The 16,463-nt window shown below is 41.1% G+C and overlaps 1 protein-coding gene and 1 non-coding gene across 2 annotated transcripts in view; both read left to right on the forward strand.

The window, feature by feature from the left end:
* The first annotated feature begins 281 nt into the window (after positions 1–281).
* LOC111978828 (U7 small nuclear RNA) lies at positions 282–336 on the forward strand. The gene has a single exon (XR_002879232.1). It is a non-coding gene; the product is annotated as a U7 small nuclear RNA (small nuclear RNA).
* A 2,770-nt stretch (positions 337–3,106) lies between these two features.
* LOC111978607 (phosphatase and actin regulator 2-like) overlaps positions 3,107–16,463 on the forward strand; it is a 100,229-nt gene continuing 86,872 nt past the window's right edge. Inside the window, exon 1 of the mRNA XM_024008751.2 lies at positions 3,107–3,295. Within this exon, the coding sequence (XP_023864519.1) occupies positions 3,172–3,295 (124 nt within the window). The 5' untranslated portion in view covers positions 3,107–3,171. The remainder of the gene's footprint in view (positions 3,296–16,463) is intronic.

Genomic DNA, 16,463 nt, shown 5'->3' on the forward strand with positions numbered 1-16,463 from the left:
TGTATAGTACGTACTATATAATGTTGTAGAATACTACACTAAATACTACAGTATTATCCACACAAACAACTGTAGTAAATACTACAGTAATGTCCAAAAACACTACAGTCTGCAAAAACACTACACTTGTTTAACTATAGTAAATACTACAGTATTCAATTTACATATACCCTGCCCATTCCCCTCCCCCAAATCACATTTTGTGCCACCCAGGTTATAGAAAAAAGCAGAAGTGCTGAACTGTCCATGCAGACCCCAGTCCTACCGACATACAGGTTATGGAAAATTAGCTCTTTCAGTATTTCTCCAGTAGGTTTCTTGAAGAAGAAAACCTTCACTTCTATATCAAAGATAACAAAACAAAAACACCTGTCACGGGTGTCGTCGTCGGATGAGGAGTAATCTGACCAAAGCGCAGCGTGGTAAGTGTTCATGCTTTTTATTTAAACTGAACACTATAACAAAAAYAACAAAGAGAATGAACGAAACCGAAACAGTCCTGTCAGGTGCAGAAACACAAAACAGAAAATAACTACCCACAAAACACAGGTGGGAAAATGCTACCTAAGTATGGTTCCCAATCAGAGACAACGATGGACAGCTGTCCCTGATTGAGAACCATACCCGGCCAAAACAAAGAAATACAACAAATAGAAAAATGAATATAGAATGYCCACCCAAATCACACCCTGACCAAACCAAAATAGAGACATAAAAAGCCCTCTAAGGTCAGGGCGTGACAACAYCATAGTAAATATTACAAATAAGTCTGCAAAAACACTACAGTAAATATTACAGTATACTACAGTCTGTAAAAACACAACAGTAATTACTATAGAGTACAGTGCCTTCAGAATGTATTCAGACCCCTTGACTTCTTCCAAATTTTGTTACGTTATAGCCTTATTCTAAAATTGATTACATTTTTTGCTCATCAATCTAAACACAATACCCCATAATGACAAAGCAAAATCAGGTTGTTAGAACATTTGGCAAAATACGATTGGCATTCAAGCCAAAGAGTCGAATCTTGGAGATGGTTGTCCTTCTGGAAGGTTCTCCCATCTCCACAGAGGAACTCTAGAGCTCTGTCAGAGTGACCATCGAGTTCTTGGTCCCCTCCCTGACCAAGGCCCTTGCTCAGTTTGGCCAGGCGGCCAGCTCTAGGAAGAGTCTTGGTGGTTCCAAACTTCTTCCATTTAAGAATGATGGAGTCCACTGTGTTCTTGGGGACCTTCAATGCTGCATAAATGTTTTGGTACCCTTSCCCAGATCTGTGCCTCGACACAGTCCTGTCTCTGACCTCTATGGACAATTTGCTTCAACCTCATGGCTTGGTTTTTGCTCTGACATGCACTGTCAACTGTGGGACCTTATATAGACAGGTGTGTGCCTTTCCAAGTCATGTCCAATAAATTGAATTTACCACAGGTGGACTCCAATCAAGTTGTAGAAACATCTCAAGAATGATCAGTAGAAACAGGATGCACCTGAACTCAATTTCGAGGCTCATTGCAAAGGGTCTGAATACATATGTAAATAAGGTATTTCTGTTTATATATATTTTTTAAATTTGCTAAAATGTCTAAAAACCTGTTTTCCGCTTTGTCAATATGGGGTATTGTGTGTAKATTGCTGAGGATTTTTTATTTATTTAATCCATTTTAGAACGTAACAAAATGTGGAAAATGTCAAAGGTTTCTGAATATTTTCTGAAGGCACTGTATACTACAGTCTGTAAAAACACTACAGCAATTACTATAGCATATACTACAGTTTTCTTTTACTACAGTATTTATACTATAGTTAAGTGCAAATACTACAGTACACTACAGTACACTTTAGTCCGCAAAACACTACAGTGAATAGTATGGTATTTATAACAGAGGCTGCTGGGAGGAGCTACATGAGGATGGGCTCATTGGAATGGAATAAAGCCATTACAACGAGCTTGTCCTACCATCGCTCCTCCCACCAGCCTCCTCTGATTTATACCATAGTATACTATTTGCTCTTTTCATGTGGGTTGTACTTGCTGATAAATAAATGGGTCAGAGCAGAAGACCACCCGGTTGTCCTTGTGCCCAATGTACAGTAGCTACTCAAAACATGACCCAAGCAGGAGTTTGGTTTTGACAAGAGGAAACCAGAAAATTGTGTCAAAGCCAGGTTTTCTATATCTTGGGTTGGAGTCACAACGTGTGAAAGAAGAATACAGCATGTTTGTGTATATCTGTGGAAGGAGTGTTATTGAAAAATTCCACACGTTCTTGGTTCATTGCTGCAAACCTTTATAGGAAAAGGTCAACATTATAGTTTGGCTACCCCCTCTGAATATCTATTGTACTTACATCAAAAAAACACTTTGTTGTCAGCGCCCTAAAAAGGTTTATATCACGCATTTTATTTATCGATATAATAACTGCCAATGTCAGCTTATGTCAACCACTACATGTTATGCATTACTTATTAAATCATTTGTAAAATAGCCCCAGAAGGGCCCCAATAAGTGTCACACAAAATTGTTATAATAATAACTGTCAAAAATCTGACTCTGTTTGCTGAAACAATACTGCCACCAAATGAATTGTTTTGGTAACTTCACTTGTGGCAAATTATACCACAATTAAAATGGCAGGCCTAAATCCCTTATTGATAAAATTATTGTAATATAAAATTGGGTTATGGTGGATTATGTTAATAGTTTAGGGTKGATTATGTTATTTTGTCTTTATCACTAATCTAGATATTATGACTCAGAAACATTAATTTAAAGCCTACACGGTGACAAGCAGGATATTCTCTGTAAAATTGTTCTTTGAATAGACAGGCCCACCAACATTGTATCAACAACAATCTTCTAGGGCGGAACAGCAAGTGAAGGAGGGGTGTTGCTATATATATATTTTTTTATATTTATTTTTAGACAGATCATATTCCCTCTCTCATATCTTCTTAATTCCCAACTTTATGACACACTATTAACCCAAATACTGTATTTTTGTACAAGTACATTGAAAGTGAATTGAGTGAATTCTACAGCAATCTTCTAGAGCGGAACAACAAGTCGAGGGGAGGGGTTACTGATCTTCTAAAAAGCTGTCGCTGTCCCCTGTCACTTTCAGCACACCCCACAATACTGTATATATCGCTCGGTGTTCTATCGATCAGATGGCCAATGAAGACAGTTTCCCCGATTTGAAGACGTTCTCTCCGATTTGCAGAGTTCGTTCTCACAGTGACACTTCTGGTTTCAGGTCGAGAATATTGTTCAGACTGCGAGGCGCACGTTCAGGTGAGTATTTCAATAGCCTTCACGCGCCAAATATGTATAACCTCGTCCATATTTCGCAAATTTTGTTTTGTTTGCTTAAGTTGAAATAATCGTTAATTATTGCAGTCAAAATGAAAAAGATMGAACTTAATGAACAACACTGAAAATGGTTGTATCACAGATGAAAGCAGAGTTAGTTAAAAGTGTATTTGGAAGAAATTGAATGGCAGKGCTTGACATGCATAGAATTCATAATTCAAGTTTTTGAATGCATTAWGCTACACCTCTCTGTGATCAAATGAGGATATGCAGTCATTTTCATTGTGGCTTTATTATTATTATATATTTACATACAGTTGAAGTCGGAAGTTTCATACACTTAGGTGTATGTTTTTCAACCACTCCACAAATTTCTTGTTAACAAACTATAGTTTTGGCAAGTCGGTTAGGACATCTACTTTGTACATGACACAAGTCATTTTTCCAACAATTGTTTACAGACAGATTATTTCACTTATAATTCACTGTATCACAATTCCATTGGGTCAGAAGTTTACATACACTAAGTTGACTGTGCCTTCTAAACTAGCTTTGGAATTCCAGAAATTGATGTCACTGGCTTTAGAGTTTCTGATAGGCTAATTGACATAATTTGAGTCAATTGGATGTGTACCTGTGTGTCTTTCAAGGCCTACTTCAAACTCCGTGCCTCTTTGCTTGACATCATGGGAAAATCAAAGAAATCAGCCAAGACCTCAGAAAAGAAATTGTAGACCTCCACAAGTCTGGTTCATCCTTGGGACCAATTTCCAAGTGCCTGAAGGTACCACATTCATCTGTACAAACAATAGTAGCACAGTATAAACACCATGGGACCACGCAGCCATCATACTGCTCTGGAAGGAGATGCGTTCCTAGAGATGAACGTACTTTGGTGCGAAAAGTGCAAATCAATCCCAGAAAAACAGCAAAGGACCTTGTGAAGATGCTGGAGGAAACAGCTACAAAAGTATCTATATCCACAGTAAAAGGAGTCCTATATTGACATAACCTGAAAGGCCAATCAGCAAGGAAGAAGCCACTGCTCCAAAACCACCATAAAAAAGCCAGACTAGGGTTTGCAATTGCACATGGGGACAAAGATTGTACTTTTGGAGAAATGCCTCTGGTCTGATGAACACAAATAGAACTGTTTGGCCATAATGATCATCGTTAGTTTGGAGGAAAAAGGGGAGGCTTGCAAGCCGAAGACACACCATCCCAACCGTGAAGCAGGGTGTGGCAGCATCATGTTGTGGGGGTGCTTTGCTGCAGGAGGGACTGGTGCACTTCACAAAATAGAGGGCATCATGAGGTGGAAAATTATGTGGATATATTAAAGCAACATCTCAAGACATCAGCAGGAAGTTAAAGCTTGGTTGCAAATGGGTCTTCCAAATGGACAATGACCCAAGCATACTTCCAAAGTTGTGGCAAAATGGCTTAAGGACAACAAAGTCAAGGTATTGGAGTGGCCATCAAAAGCCCTGACCTCAATCCTATAGAAATGTGTGAGCGGAACTGAAAAAGCGTGTGCGAGCAAGGAGGCCTACAAACCTACTCAGTTACACCAGCCTGTCAGGAGGAATGGCCAAAATCACCCAACTTATTGTGGGAAGCTTGTGGAAGGCTACCCGAAATGTTTGACCCAAGTTAAACATTTTAAAGGCAATGCTAAATACTAATACTAATGAGTATATGTTAACTTCTGACCCACTGGGAATGTGATGAATGAATAAAAAGCTGAAAGAAATCATTCTCTCTACTATTATTCTGACATTTCACATCTTAAAATAAGTGGTGATCCTAACTGACCTAAAACAGGGACTTTTTACTCGGATAAATGTCAGGAATTGTGAAAAACTGAGTTTAAATGTTTTTGGCTAAGGTGTATGTAAACTTCCGACTTCAACTGTAAATATATATATATATATTGTTTAAACATGCAAGGCATCTGATGCTCCCCATTGTAATCCAGTCACAAACTCAACTTTAAAACACCTACATTTATGTTTTCTATCTAATATAGGCAGGCCGCGACCTAAAAAGATCAACATGTATATTGTGTTGTTGCTGATTAACAATCAATCATGAAAATATGATTTCCCTTATACAGTGGTGTAAAGTGAACAAAAATACTACTTAAGTCATTTTTTGGGTATCGTAACTATACTTACTATTTATATTTTCGACTACTTTTACTTTACTACATTCCTAAAGAAAATATTGTACTTTTTACTCCACACGTTTTCCTTGACACCCAAAGTACTTGTTACATTATAAATGCTTAGCAGGACAGCAAATAATGAAATTCATGCACTATCAACCGAACATCACTGGTCATCCCTACTGCCTCTGATCTGGCGGACTCACTAAACCCACATGCTTTGTTTGTCAATTATGTATGAGTGTTGGAGTGTGCCCGTGGCTTTCCATAAATTAAAAATTAAATAGTGCCATCTGGTTTGCTGAATAGAAGGAATTTGAAATTATTATACTTTTCTTTTGATACTTAAGTATATGTTAAACCAAATACTTTTATACTTTTACTCAAGTAGAATTTTACTGGGTGACTTTTACTTTTACTTGAGTCATTTTCTATTAAGGTATCTTTACTTTTACTCAAGTATGACAGTTGGGTACTTTTCCCACCACTGCCCTCATGTTTTTCAATGAATGGATGTACTTGATATCATGAACTGACAATGACAAAGATAGCATAATGAGATCACGTTTCCAAGAGAGAAGTTGCTGAGGCCCCTTCTCTAGAATGGCCCTTACATAGAACTAAGGTGCCCAATGCTGCAGTGGTTTCCTGTTGTCATTTCTGCAAAGTGCACAGACCTTCAAAGAGCTATAATGCCTCTAGTCTTGATGTCCTATGGAGCTGTGTTCCTCTGAGGTTTAATAGGCTCTGGTGAGAAGGGACTGTTCATCGTCACAGTAAAGGCCATGTTCTTTATTCCACATAGATTATTTCCTATAGAAGAAGGACTTTGTTTGTGAGATATTCCATATCGTTCAGAAGTGCATTATGAACACCATATCTGTATTATTTCTTAACTGTCACAACTGTGTGGGTTTAATGTTCACATATTTCACATTGATGTGGTCATAAGGTTCTCATACAGTACGTACAATGTCAAGGCTTTCGCAAACAATTTACTGACATTAGTCCCCAGCTTTACCATGCCTCCTCTATCAAATGTCACATCAGTACATTATGTCTACTGACAGTCCACTTCCTGTCATCAGTCAACTTTGTTTTCCACTTCCGTCCATCTGCCCTTTCAGAGTAGTCTAGTTAAGTGGATCTTGAATTCATGCATGCTACAGTACAGMTGTAGGATCTTAATTTGAGCCAGTTTGCTACAGCAGGAAAAGAATCCTGCAGCAACAGGAAATGTGAATGATTATGTGGATTATACATTTGTAGGGGTTGATACATTTTTCGTAAGGGAAAATCAAGTCAGAAATGTCTAAATGTAAATTACAAACTTCAGAAGTCCTTTTAAACCTCAAATACACAACATGTTTTAAATGTCCTGCATTGCAGGTAACTCCTCCTGCAACAGGGTGTTTAAATTAAGATTCTACATCTGTATATTATCATAGTCTGTATCTAGCCAAAGTCTGCCGATTGGTGTCTGTGTGATATTGCCTTGCCTTGTTAATAAAATAACTTGAAACTAAATTATCTAGATCACATTACCTAGAAATATTTTGCAGACAAAAGTTGTGTTATGTATTGCCATCATTCATTCTTTGCACTTTATTGCAGCAGGAAATGTGATAACACATGTAGAGTAATGGCAGGAAATGCTGGCTATTGTCTGGTAGTTTCTCAAATAGCCACAAGAGGGGGGGAAAGCTCCTAGAAGGCCAGCATCCCAGAGTAGCCTCTTCACTGTTGACGTTGAGACTGGTGTTTTGCGGGTACTATTTAATGAAGCTGCCAGTTGAGGACTTGTGAGGCGTCTGTTTCTCAAACTAGACACTCTAATTACTTGTCCTCTTGCTCAGTTGTGCACCGGGGACTCCTACTCCTCTTTCTATTCTGGTTAGAGACAGTTTTGCTGTTCTGTGAAGGGAGTAGTACACAGTGTTGTACGAGATCTTCAGTTTGTAGTCCATTTCTCGCATGGAATAGCCTTCATTTCTCAGAACAAGAATAGACTGACGAGTTTCAGAAGAAAGTTTTTTGTTTATAGCCATTTTGAGCCTGTAATCGAACCCACAAATGCTGATGCTCCAGATACTCAACTAGTCTAAAGAAGGCCAGTTTTATTGCTTCTTTAAATCAGCACAACAGTTTTCAGCTGTGCTAACATAATTGCAAAAGGGTTTTCTAATGATCAATTAGCCTTTTAAAATGATATACTTGGATTAGCTAACACAATTGGAACACAGGACTGATGGTTGCTGATAATTGGCGCCTCTGTACGCCAATGTAGATATTCCATTTAAAAAATCTGCCATTTCCAGCTACAATAGTCATTTACAACAATGTCTAAACTGTATTTCTGATCAATTTTATGTTTTTTTTATGGACCAAAAATGTGCTTTTCTTTAAAAAACAAGGACATTTCTACGTGACCCCAAACTTTTGAACGGTAATGTATATTAAAGCAATAAGGCACGAGGGGGTGTGGTGTGGTATATGGCCAATATACCATGGCTATGAGTTGTTCTTAAGAGTGCCTGGATACAGCCTTTAGCCATGGTCTGTTGGCCATACACCACAAACTCCTGAGGTGTCTTATTGCTATTATAAACTGGTTACCAATGTCATTAGAACAGTAAAAATAAATGATTTGTCATATCCGTGGTATACGGTCTCATGTACCACAGCTTTTAGCCAATAAGCATTCAGGGCTGGAACCACCCAGTTTCTCTATATATACAGTATGTGGTCTTCTAATAAATATAACAGTACAGGGCCACACATCACCACAATAAAGGCCTACATGGAAATGATCTAGTTAATATACCATTTATATATTGTTTTGCTTAATAAGAACTTGTCTTGAAAGCGTAATCTTTGTCTCTCATTTGAGTACCTCTGACCTTTCCAACTCAGAGTTGTTACGCTCTCTCAAATAATAATGGAAGGGGTTTCCGACTCTTAGAGAAGCTCTGGGAAGTAATGATTTGTTGTGATCATTATAGGTTTTTGCCCCTTCAGAATCAGTGAGGGGTTGAATACTGTTCCTCCCTACACTCAATTAGTCATGTAATTACACTGTAAGGGAGCTAGGCAGTGTAGTACGCTGTGCACATTGTACCCTTTCTGGACAATACTCCCAAAATAGACATTCAGTTTGAATTTGACACTCCAAATTACTATGTATCACACTTTCTGTGCCCTTTACTACTGCCTGTGTTTAACACAATGCAGCTGGTCATAATTGTGTTTCCAACATATCCAGCATTGCATTCAATCATAGCCAGGTCATTAACAATATACAGTACCAGTCAAAAGTTTTAGAACACCTAGTGATTCCAGAGTTTTTCTTTAGTTTTACTATTTTCTACATTGCAGAATAATAGTGAAGACATTAAAACTATGAAATAACACATATGGAATCATGTAGTAACCAAAAAAAGTGTTAAACAAATCAAAATATATTTTATATTTGAGATTCTTTAAAGTAGCCACTCTTTGCCGTGATGACAGCTTTGGGCTCTCTTGGCATTTTCTCAACCAGCTTTATGAGGTAGTCACCTGGAATGCATTTTAATTAACAGGTGTGCCTTTTTAAAAGTTAATTTGTGGAATTTCTTTCCTTCTTAATGCGTTTGAGCCAATCAGTTGTGTTGTGACAAGGTAGGGGTGGTATCCAGAAGATGACCCTATTTGGTAAAATGCCAAGTCCATATTATGGCAAGAACAGCTCAAATATAAGCAAAGAGAAACGACAGTCCATCATTACTTTAAGACATGAAGATCAGTCAATACGGAACATTTCAAGAACTTTGAAGTTTCTTTCAAGTGCAGTCGCAAAAACCATCAAGCGCTATGAGAAACTGGTCTCATGAGGACCGCCACAGGAAAGGAAGACCAAGTTACATTCGCTGCAGAGGATAAGTTCATTAGAGTTACCAGCCTTAGAAATTGCAAGCCCAAATAAATGCTTCAGAGTAACAGACACATCTCACACATCACTGTTCAGAGGAGACTGCGTCAATCAAGCCTTCATGGTCGATTTGCTGGCAAAGAAACCACTACTAAAGGACACCAATAATAAGAAGGACTTGCTTGGCCAAGAAACACAAGCAATGGACATTAGACTGGTGGAAATGATGATCTCTAAATGTGTGGTTCCCACTGTAAAGTATGAGGAGAGAGGTGTGATGGTGTGGGGGTGCATTGCTGGTGAAACTGTCTGTGATTTATTTAGAATTCAAGGCACACTTAACTAGCATGGCTACCACAGCATTCTGCAGCGATACGTCATCCCATCTGGTTTGCGCTTAGTGAGACTATCATTTGTTTTTCAACAGGACAATGACCCAAAACACACCTCCATGCTATGTAAGGGCTATTTGACCAAGAAGGAGAGTGATGGAGTGCTGCATCAGATGACCTGGCCTCCACAATCACCCGACCTCAACCCAGTTGAGATGGTTTGGGATGAGTTGGGATGAGTTGACCACAGAGTGAAGGGAAAGCAGTCAACAAGTGCTCAGCATATGTGGGAACTCCTTCAAGACTGTTGGACAAGCATTCCAGGTGAAGCTTGTTGAGAGAATGCCAAGAGTGTGCAAAGTTGTCATCAAGGCAAAGGGTGGCTACTTTAAAGAATCTAAAATCTATTTTGATTTGTTTAACACTTTTTTGGTAACTACATGATTCCATATGTGCTATTTCATAATGTTGATGTCTTCACTATTATTCTACAATGTAAAAAATAGTCAAAATAAAGAAAAACCCTTGAAAGAGTAGGTGCGTCCAAACTTTTGACTGGTACTGCATATCATGTAAATGATTCTCAGACTACATTCTGAGAGAGTTTGTACTGTAGCAGTCTTGTTGGTTTCTCAACAAGGCTAACTGGTCTGGTAAGGTAGTATCAGTGAACATCAAAACATGCTATGTTTGTGTGTTAATTACTATGGTTACAACTGGATTAGTTAAGGTAACCCCATTTTCTGGGAAAGTACAACCCTTCACAAGGACCTGTAGTCACTGCAGTGTTGGTAGAGTGGAGCCAAGGGAAGTGATCTTCCTCTGACACTAATCAATCTCTAGACTGGGAAGGAACTGAAAGTGAAAGAGGGGTAATCTAAGCAGTTGGCCATAAAAATATAATTAGAACGTGATACAGTATCTCTATGCAGGCAGCTGTGTGGGTGCAGATGGCTGCCTCTAACTAAGATCAGTTCAGAGTGATTCCGACTGAAGCGCAATATTAATTTGTCTCTAGCTGACTGGGACTATTTCAATGCCGCTGAACAACATCACATAATTCCCTTCCCCTGAAATGATCTTCCCTCAGATGTCGATCATATCCGCTCATCGATTTGAGGACTTGGCTGATATTCATTCCAGATCCATTCCATTCCTGTTTCATTGTCAATATTTTGGAGTCATATCCTCATCTTGAGTTGTGATGATCAACACATATAGAGGGAAGCTTCTGGAATAAAGACATTGAAGTTCAAACTTCAATATCTCCTCTGTTTTGAAGGGCCTGCCATTATGAAGTATTCTGTCTCCCTGCATAACGTTACAGTAAATAAGTATTTTTGAGCCTGTACCTCAGGCAGCAACATGAGAAGACATGTATTCCTGGCTTTACCCCCACTGACCTGTGGGGGAGGCAGGGAAACACCTCGAACATCTTCCTTGCTCACCTTTCCAAGCCTAAAGTGCTCCCTTGAATGCAAAATCGTGGCCCTGTGAGACGGCGATGCCAAAAGACTCAGCATCAAACACACAAAGGGTCGCTTTGTAAGAGGGGTCTTTCATCACTGATTTCCATGCTGCCCTGGTTATCTTTGTAACCAGGGTAGCAGTCTGGGTTTAGTACAGTGTGACAGTATATGAAGTAACAGACCAGTCTGGGTTAAGTACATCACACTGATTTCCATGCTGCCCTGGTTATCTTTGTGAGAGGGGTCTTTCATCACTGATTTCCATGCTGCCCTGCTTATCTTTGTGAGAGGGGTCTTTCATCACTGATTTCCATGCTGCCCTGGTTATGTTTGTGAGAGAGGTCTTTCATCACTGATTTCCATGCTGCCCTGGTTATCTTTGTGAGAGAGGTCTTATATCACTGATTTACATGCTGCCCTGCTTATCTTTGTGAGAGGGGTCTTTCATCACTGATTTCCATGCTGCCCTGGTTATGTTTGTGAGAGGGTCTTTCATCACTGATTTCCATGCTGCCCTGGTTATGTTTGTGGAGAGGTCTTTCATCACTGATTTCCATGCTGCCCTGGTTATCTTTGTGAGAGGGTCTTTCATCACTGATTTCCATGCTGCCCTGGTTATCTTTGTGAGGGAGGGGGGGGGGGGGGTGGTGGTGTGGGGGGGTGGGGGGGGGAGAGGTCTTTCATCACTGATTTTCCATGCTGCCCTGGCTTAGTTTGGTGAGAGGGGGTCTTTCATCACTGATTTCCATGCTGCCCTGGTTATGTTTGTGAGGGGTCTTTCATCACTGATTTCCATGCTGCCCTGGTTATCTTTGTGAGAGGGGTCTTTCATCACTGATTTCCATGCTGCCCTGGTTTTGTTTGTGAGAGAGGTCTTTCATCAGTGATTTCCAATCTGCCCTGGTTATGTTTGTGAGAGGGCTCTTTCATCACTGATTTCCAATCTGCCCTGGTTATGTTTGTGAGAGGGCTCTTTCATCACTGATTTCCAATCTGCCCTGGTTATGTTTGAAAGCCGATAGGATATTTTCCCTTATGTTTTTCAGTTGCTTATAAAAGGTTTATTTTGCTTTGATGTCTTTATAGATATATAGTTATGACTTGTCATCATGGGTCTGCATCTATTCTGCGGCCACATACTTTGTCCAATGACCATGGGTTATAAGTTCCAACATGGTAAAACTCAACCTTTAATACAGTACGGTGTGACTTTAAGTTACACAACAACCTGACTGTGCCAGGTCAGTGGCTCACTGTGTTTATCATTCCTTAAAGAGTCTAAAAATAAAAAGTTGTTTCCGCTGTCACTTTCAAAACTATGTAAATGAAATTTCCATCCCAGTCGAGCTGACCTAGTTATCAAACAGTAACCCAGCTCAGTTAATGTCACACTGTTGGTCATTAATATCCGCAAGACCAAAAGGACATAGAGCATATTGTCAACATAACTTGTAATAATGCTGTTCACACAATAATGATTAAATACATTCAATTACATCATGTGTTGAAACACTGGCAGAAATTTAACATGGACTTTGACTCTGAAATATGACCTATGTGAGTATTGAGTATATGCAGCTCCTTTAATAATGCAGTTCAGTTGTAGCACCATCAGGGAGAGTTAGCAGGGCACAAGTTTGCACCTTGTTCGGATTGCTATAATTTACTTGACGTTCTAAATTAGTCATCAAGCTTGTTAGGGGCCAAAAAGGGCTAAGGACTTGTTAGGACCATAAAGGGCTAAGGACTTTTGGACTTTTGGCAGCTTTTGGAAGCCTTGGAGGCCTCTTCTCATCTCAACCCCCATGGCTCTTTAGCTACTAGCTACCTTATCAGGTGCTGGTTCCTGGGAGACTAGACAGGTTGTGAGTGAAATACATAAGTGGCAGCACTTGGAGTCGTTATCTTGTCAATAGCCGAACAATCATCTAGGACACCAGGAACTAAAATCTTGCATTATTGCGTAAGATTCTTGATTAGGTTACTTGCATCTGTCCATGAGAGATTATCCTAACAATGAAATGTACTATTACCTGCCCAGGCTTCATACTGTATGCTTGCTCAGTTCTATAGTGCAATGCCATTACAGCCTTCTTATAGACTCCTGGCTGAGCCAGAGATCTAAATACCCTCAAGTGTTTTTTCTCTGAAAGCCCACTCTGAAGTGTCTGCTGCCAGAGAAGAAAATATCAGCTACTATGACTCATTCCTTTTAGAACGTTGGCTAATTTCAACACTGCGCTTCAAAATAGACTGAACTGTTTTTTTCAGAGATTTTCCACACAGCCCTTAAAACCCACTTGTTCACCGACTTCAACCTCACATAACTTTCCATTCTGCCTCTGAACGTCGTGATGCGTATTGACACATGGAGTCTGGGGTGCAGAGAGAATATATATTTTTTTTAGGTGAATAGCAGTAATGAAAAATTAGTCTGGTTTAATGATGGTTGCAGAGCCCCCCCCCCCCCTCTCTCTCTAATCTGCCTCTCCTGTGGCCTCAGGTTGCAGATAAAAGCCTCAGTGGACAGGGAGGCTCCATTTGATGGTCCAGACTGGCTCAATCAAGCCTTGCTAATGGAGGTATGGTTGTTGTGTCCCCTGCCTGTGCTCACTGGGCTGCTTCATGTACAGGAGGTTGGTGGCCCCTTAATTGGGGAGAACAGGCTCGTTGTAATGGCTGGAGCGGAATCAGTGGAATGGTATCAATACATCAACTGGTTTCCATGTGTTTGATGCCATTCCATTTGCTCCTTCCAGCCATTATTATGAGCCGTCTCCCCTCAGCAGCTCCACTGGCTTCATGGTCAGGTCCACTGCAGAGAGGCATGCAGCAAGAACACTGATGAACATTAGAGAGCCAGCTTCCCTGTACTGAAAGTTAGAGGGAGAGAGGGAGGGAGAGAGAAAGAGGAGGAGAGAGAGAGAGGAGGAGGGAGAGAGGGGAGGGAGGGGGAGAGATAGAGGGAGGGAGGGAGGGAGAGATAGAGGGAGGGCTAGGAGGAGAGAGAGAGGGAGGGAAAGAGGGAAAGAGAGTTATGAGGAAAAGAAAGGATCAGCTCACAAGGGTGATCATTTTCTTCCAGTCATGGAGCATGCTCGTGAGTCCCCTTTAGTCTGTGTGTCTGTGTCTGTGTCTGCGTGTCTATGTTTCTGTGTGTCTTTGTTTCTGTGTGTGTCTATGTTTCTGTGTGTGTCTATGTTTCTGTGTGTGTCTATGTTTCTGTGTGTGTCTATGTTTCTGTGTGTGTCTATGTTTCTGTGTGTCTATGTTTGTGTGTGTCTGTGTTTTTGTGTGTGTCTGTGTTTCTGTGTGTATTTGTGTGTGAGAGAGAATTTATTGTCTTTGTGATTGTTGTGTGTGTGCTGTTACAGTAGTTGGTAGTAGGAGTTCTCTAAATGTTCTATGTTGGATACATTGCCCCTGGACTATACATGTAGAGGGTTGCCTAGAGACGGTTGGGATTGCTATCTACCCTACTAATTGAGGAGAAACTTTTTGACTTTCCCTCTGTGTATTCAGATCAGCTGTTTAGGGAACACTGCCAGGCAAAAACCCATTCCTGTAATGTCATTTTGTTGGATTAGAGTTGTTTAAATAACTTAGCTTGTGCCTAAATTGTTTAAAAACCTGGTTTGTTTTGTACTTATTTGATTATTTAAAGATACACATAAAGCCTTATCACTTAGAGATTACCTCTAAGAATATTATATTCATCATCTCATAACATATTATATAGTCACAGCTAGTGACAGGGTAGTCACAGCTAGTGACAGGGTAGTCACAGCTAGTGACAGGCTTGTTCTTCATATGCTGTCACACTGTACTAAACCCAGACTGGTCTGTTACTTCATACCCTGTCACTAGCTATGACTAACCTGTCACTAGCTGTGACTAACCCTGTCACTAGCTGTGACTACCCTGTCATAGCTGTGACTACCCTGTCACTAGCTGTGACTACCCTGTCACTAGCTGTGACTACCCTGTCACTAGCTGTGACTACCCTGTCACTAGCTGTGACTACCCTGTCACTAGCTGTGACTACCCTGTCACTAGCTGTGGACTACCCTGTCACTAGCTGTGACTACCCTGTACTGCTGTGACTACCTGTCACTAGCTGTGACTACCTGTCACTAGCTGTGACTACCCTGTCACTAGCTGTGACTACCCTGTCACTAGCTGTGACTACCCTGTCACTAGCTGTGACTACCCCTGTCACTAGCTGTGACTACCCTGTCACTAGCTGTGACTACCCTGTCACTAGCTGTGACTACCCTGTCACTAGCTGTGACTACCCTGTCACTAGCTGTGACTACCCTGTCACTAGCTGTGACTACCCTGTCACTAGCTGTGACTACCCTGTCATAGCTGTGACTACCCTGTCACTAGCTGTGACTACCCTGTCACTAGCTGTGACTACCCTGTCACTAGCTGTGACTACCCTGTCACTAGCTGTGACTACCCTGTCACTAGCTGTGACTACCTGTCACTAGCTGTGACTACCCTGTCACTAGCTGTGACTACCCTGTCACTAGCTGTGACTACCCTGTCACTGCTGTGACTACCCTGTCACTAGCTGTGACTACCTGTCATAGCTTGACAACCCTGTCACTAGCTGTGACTACCCTGTCACTAGCTGGACTAACCTGTCACTAGCTGTGACTACCCTGTCACTAGCTGTGACTACCTGTCACTAGCTGTGACTACCTGTCACTAGCTGTGACTACCCTGTCACTAGCTGTGACTACCCTGTCACTAGCTGTGACTACCCTGTCACTAGCTGTGACTACCCTGTCACTAGCTGTGACTACCCTGTCACTAGCTGTGACTACCCTGTCACTAGCTGTGACTACCTGTCACTAGCTGTGACTACCCTGTCACTAGCTGTGACTACCCTGTCATAGCTGTGACTACCCTGTCCTAGCTGTGACTCCCTGTCACTAGCTGTGACTACCCTGTCCTAGCTGTGACTACCCTGTCCGCTAGCTGTGACTACCCTGTCGCTAGCTGTGAACTACCCTGTCGCTAGCTTGTGACTACCCTGTCGCTAGCTGTGACTACCTGTCGCTAGCTGTGACTACCCTGTCGCTAGCTGTGACTACCCTGTCGCTAGCTGTGACTACCTGTCGCTAGCTGTGACTACCCTGTCGCTAGCTGTGACTACCCTGTCGCTAGCTGTGACTACCCTGTCGCTAGCTGTGACTACCCTGTCGCTAGCTTGTGACTACCCTGTCGCTAGCTGTGACTACCCTGTCGCTAGCTGTGACTACCC

Source organism: Salvelinus sp. IW2-2015, linkage group LG18, assembly GCF_002910315.2.
Source record: "Salvelinus sp. IW2-2015 linkage group LG18, ASM291031v2, whole genome shotgun sequence".
In the NCBI taxonomy this organism is placed as follows: Eukaryota; Metazoa; Chordata; class Actinopteri; order Salmoniformes; family Salmonidae; genus Salvelinus; species Salvelinus sp. IW2-2015.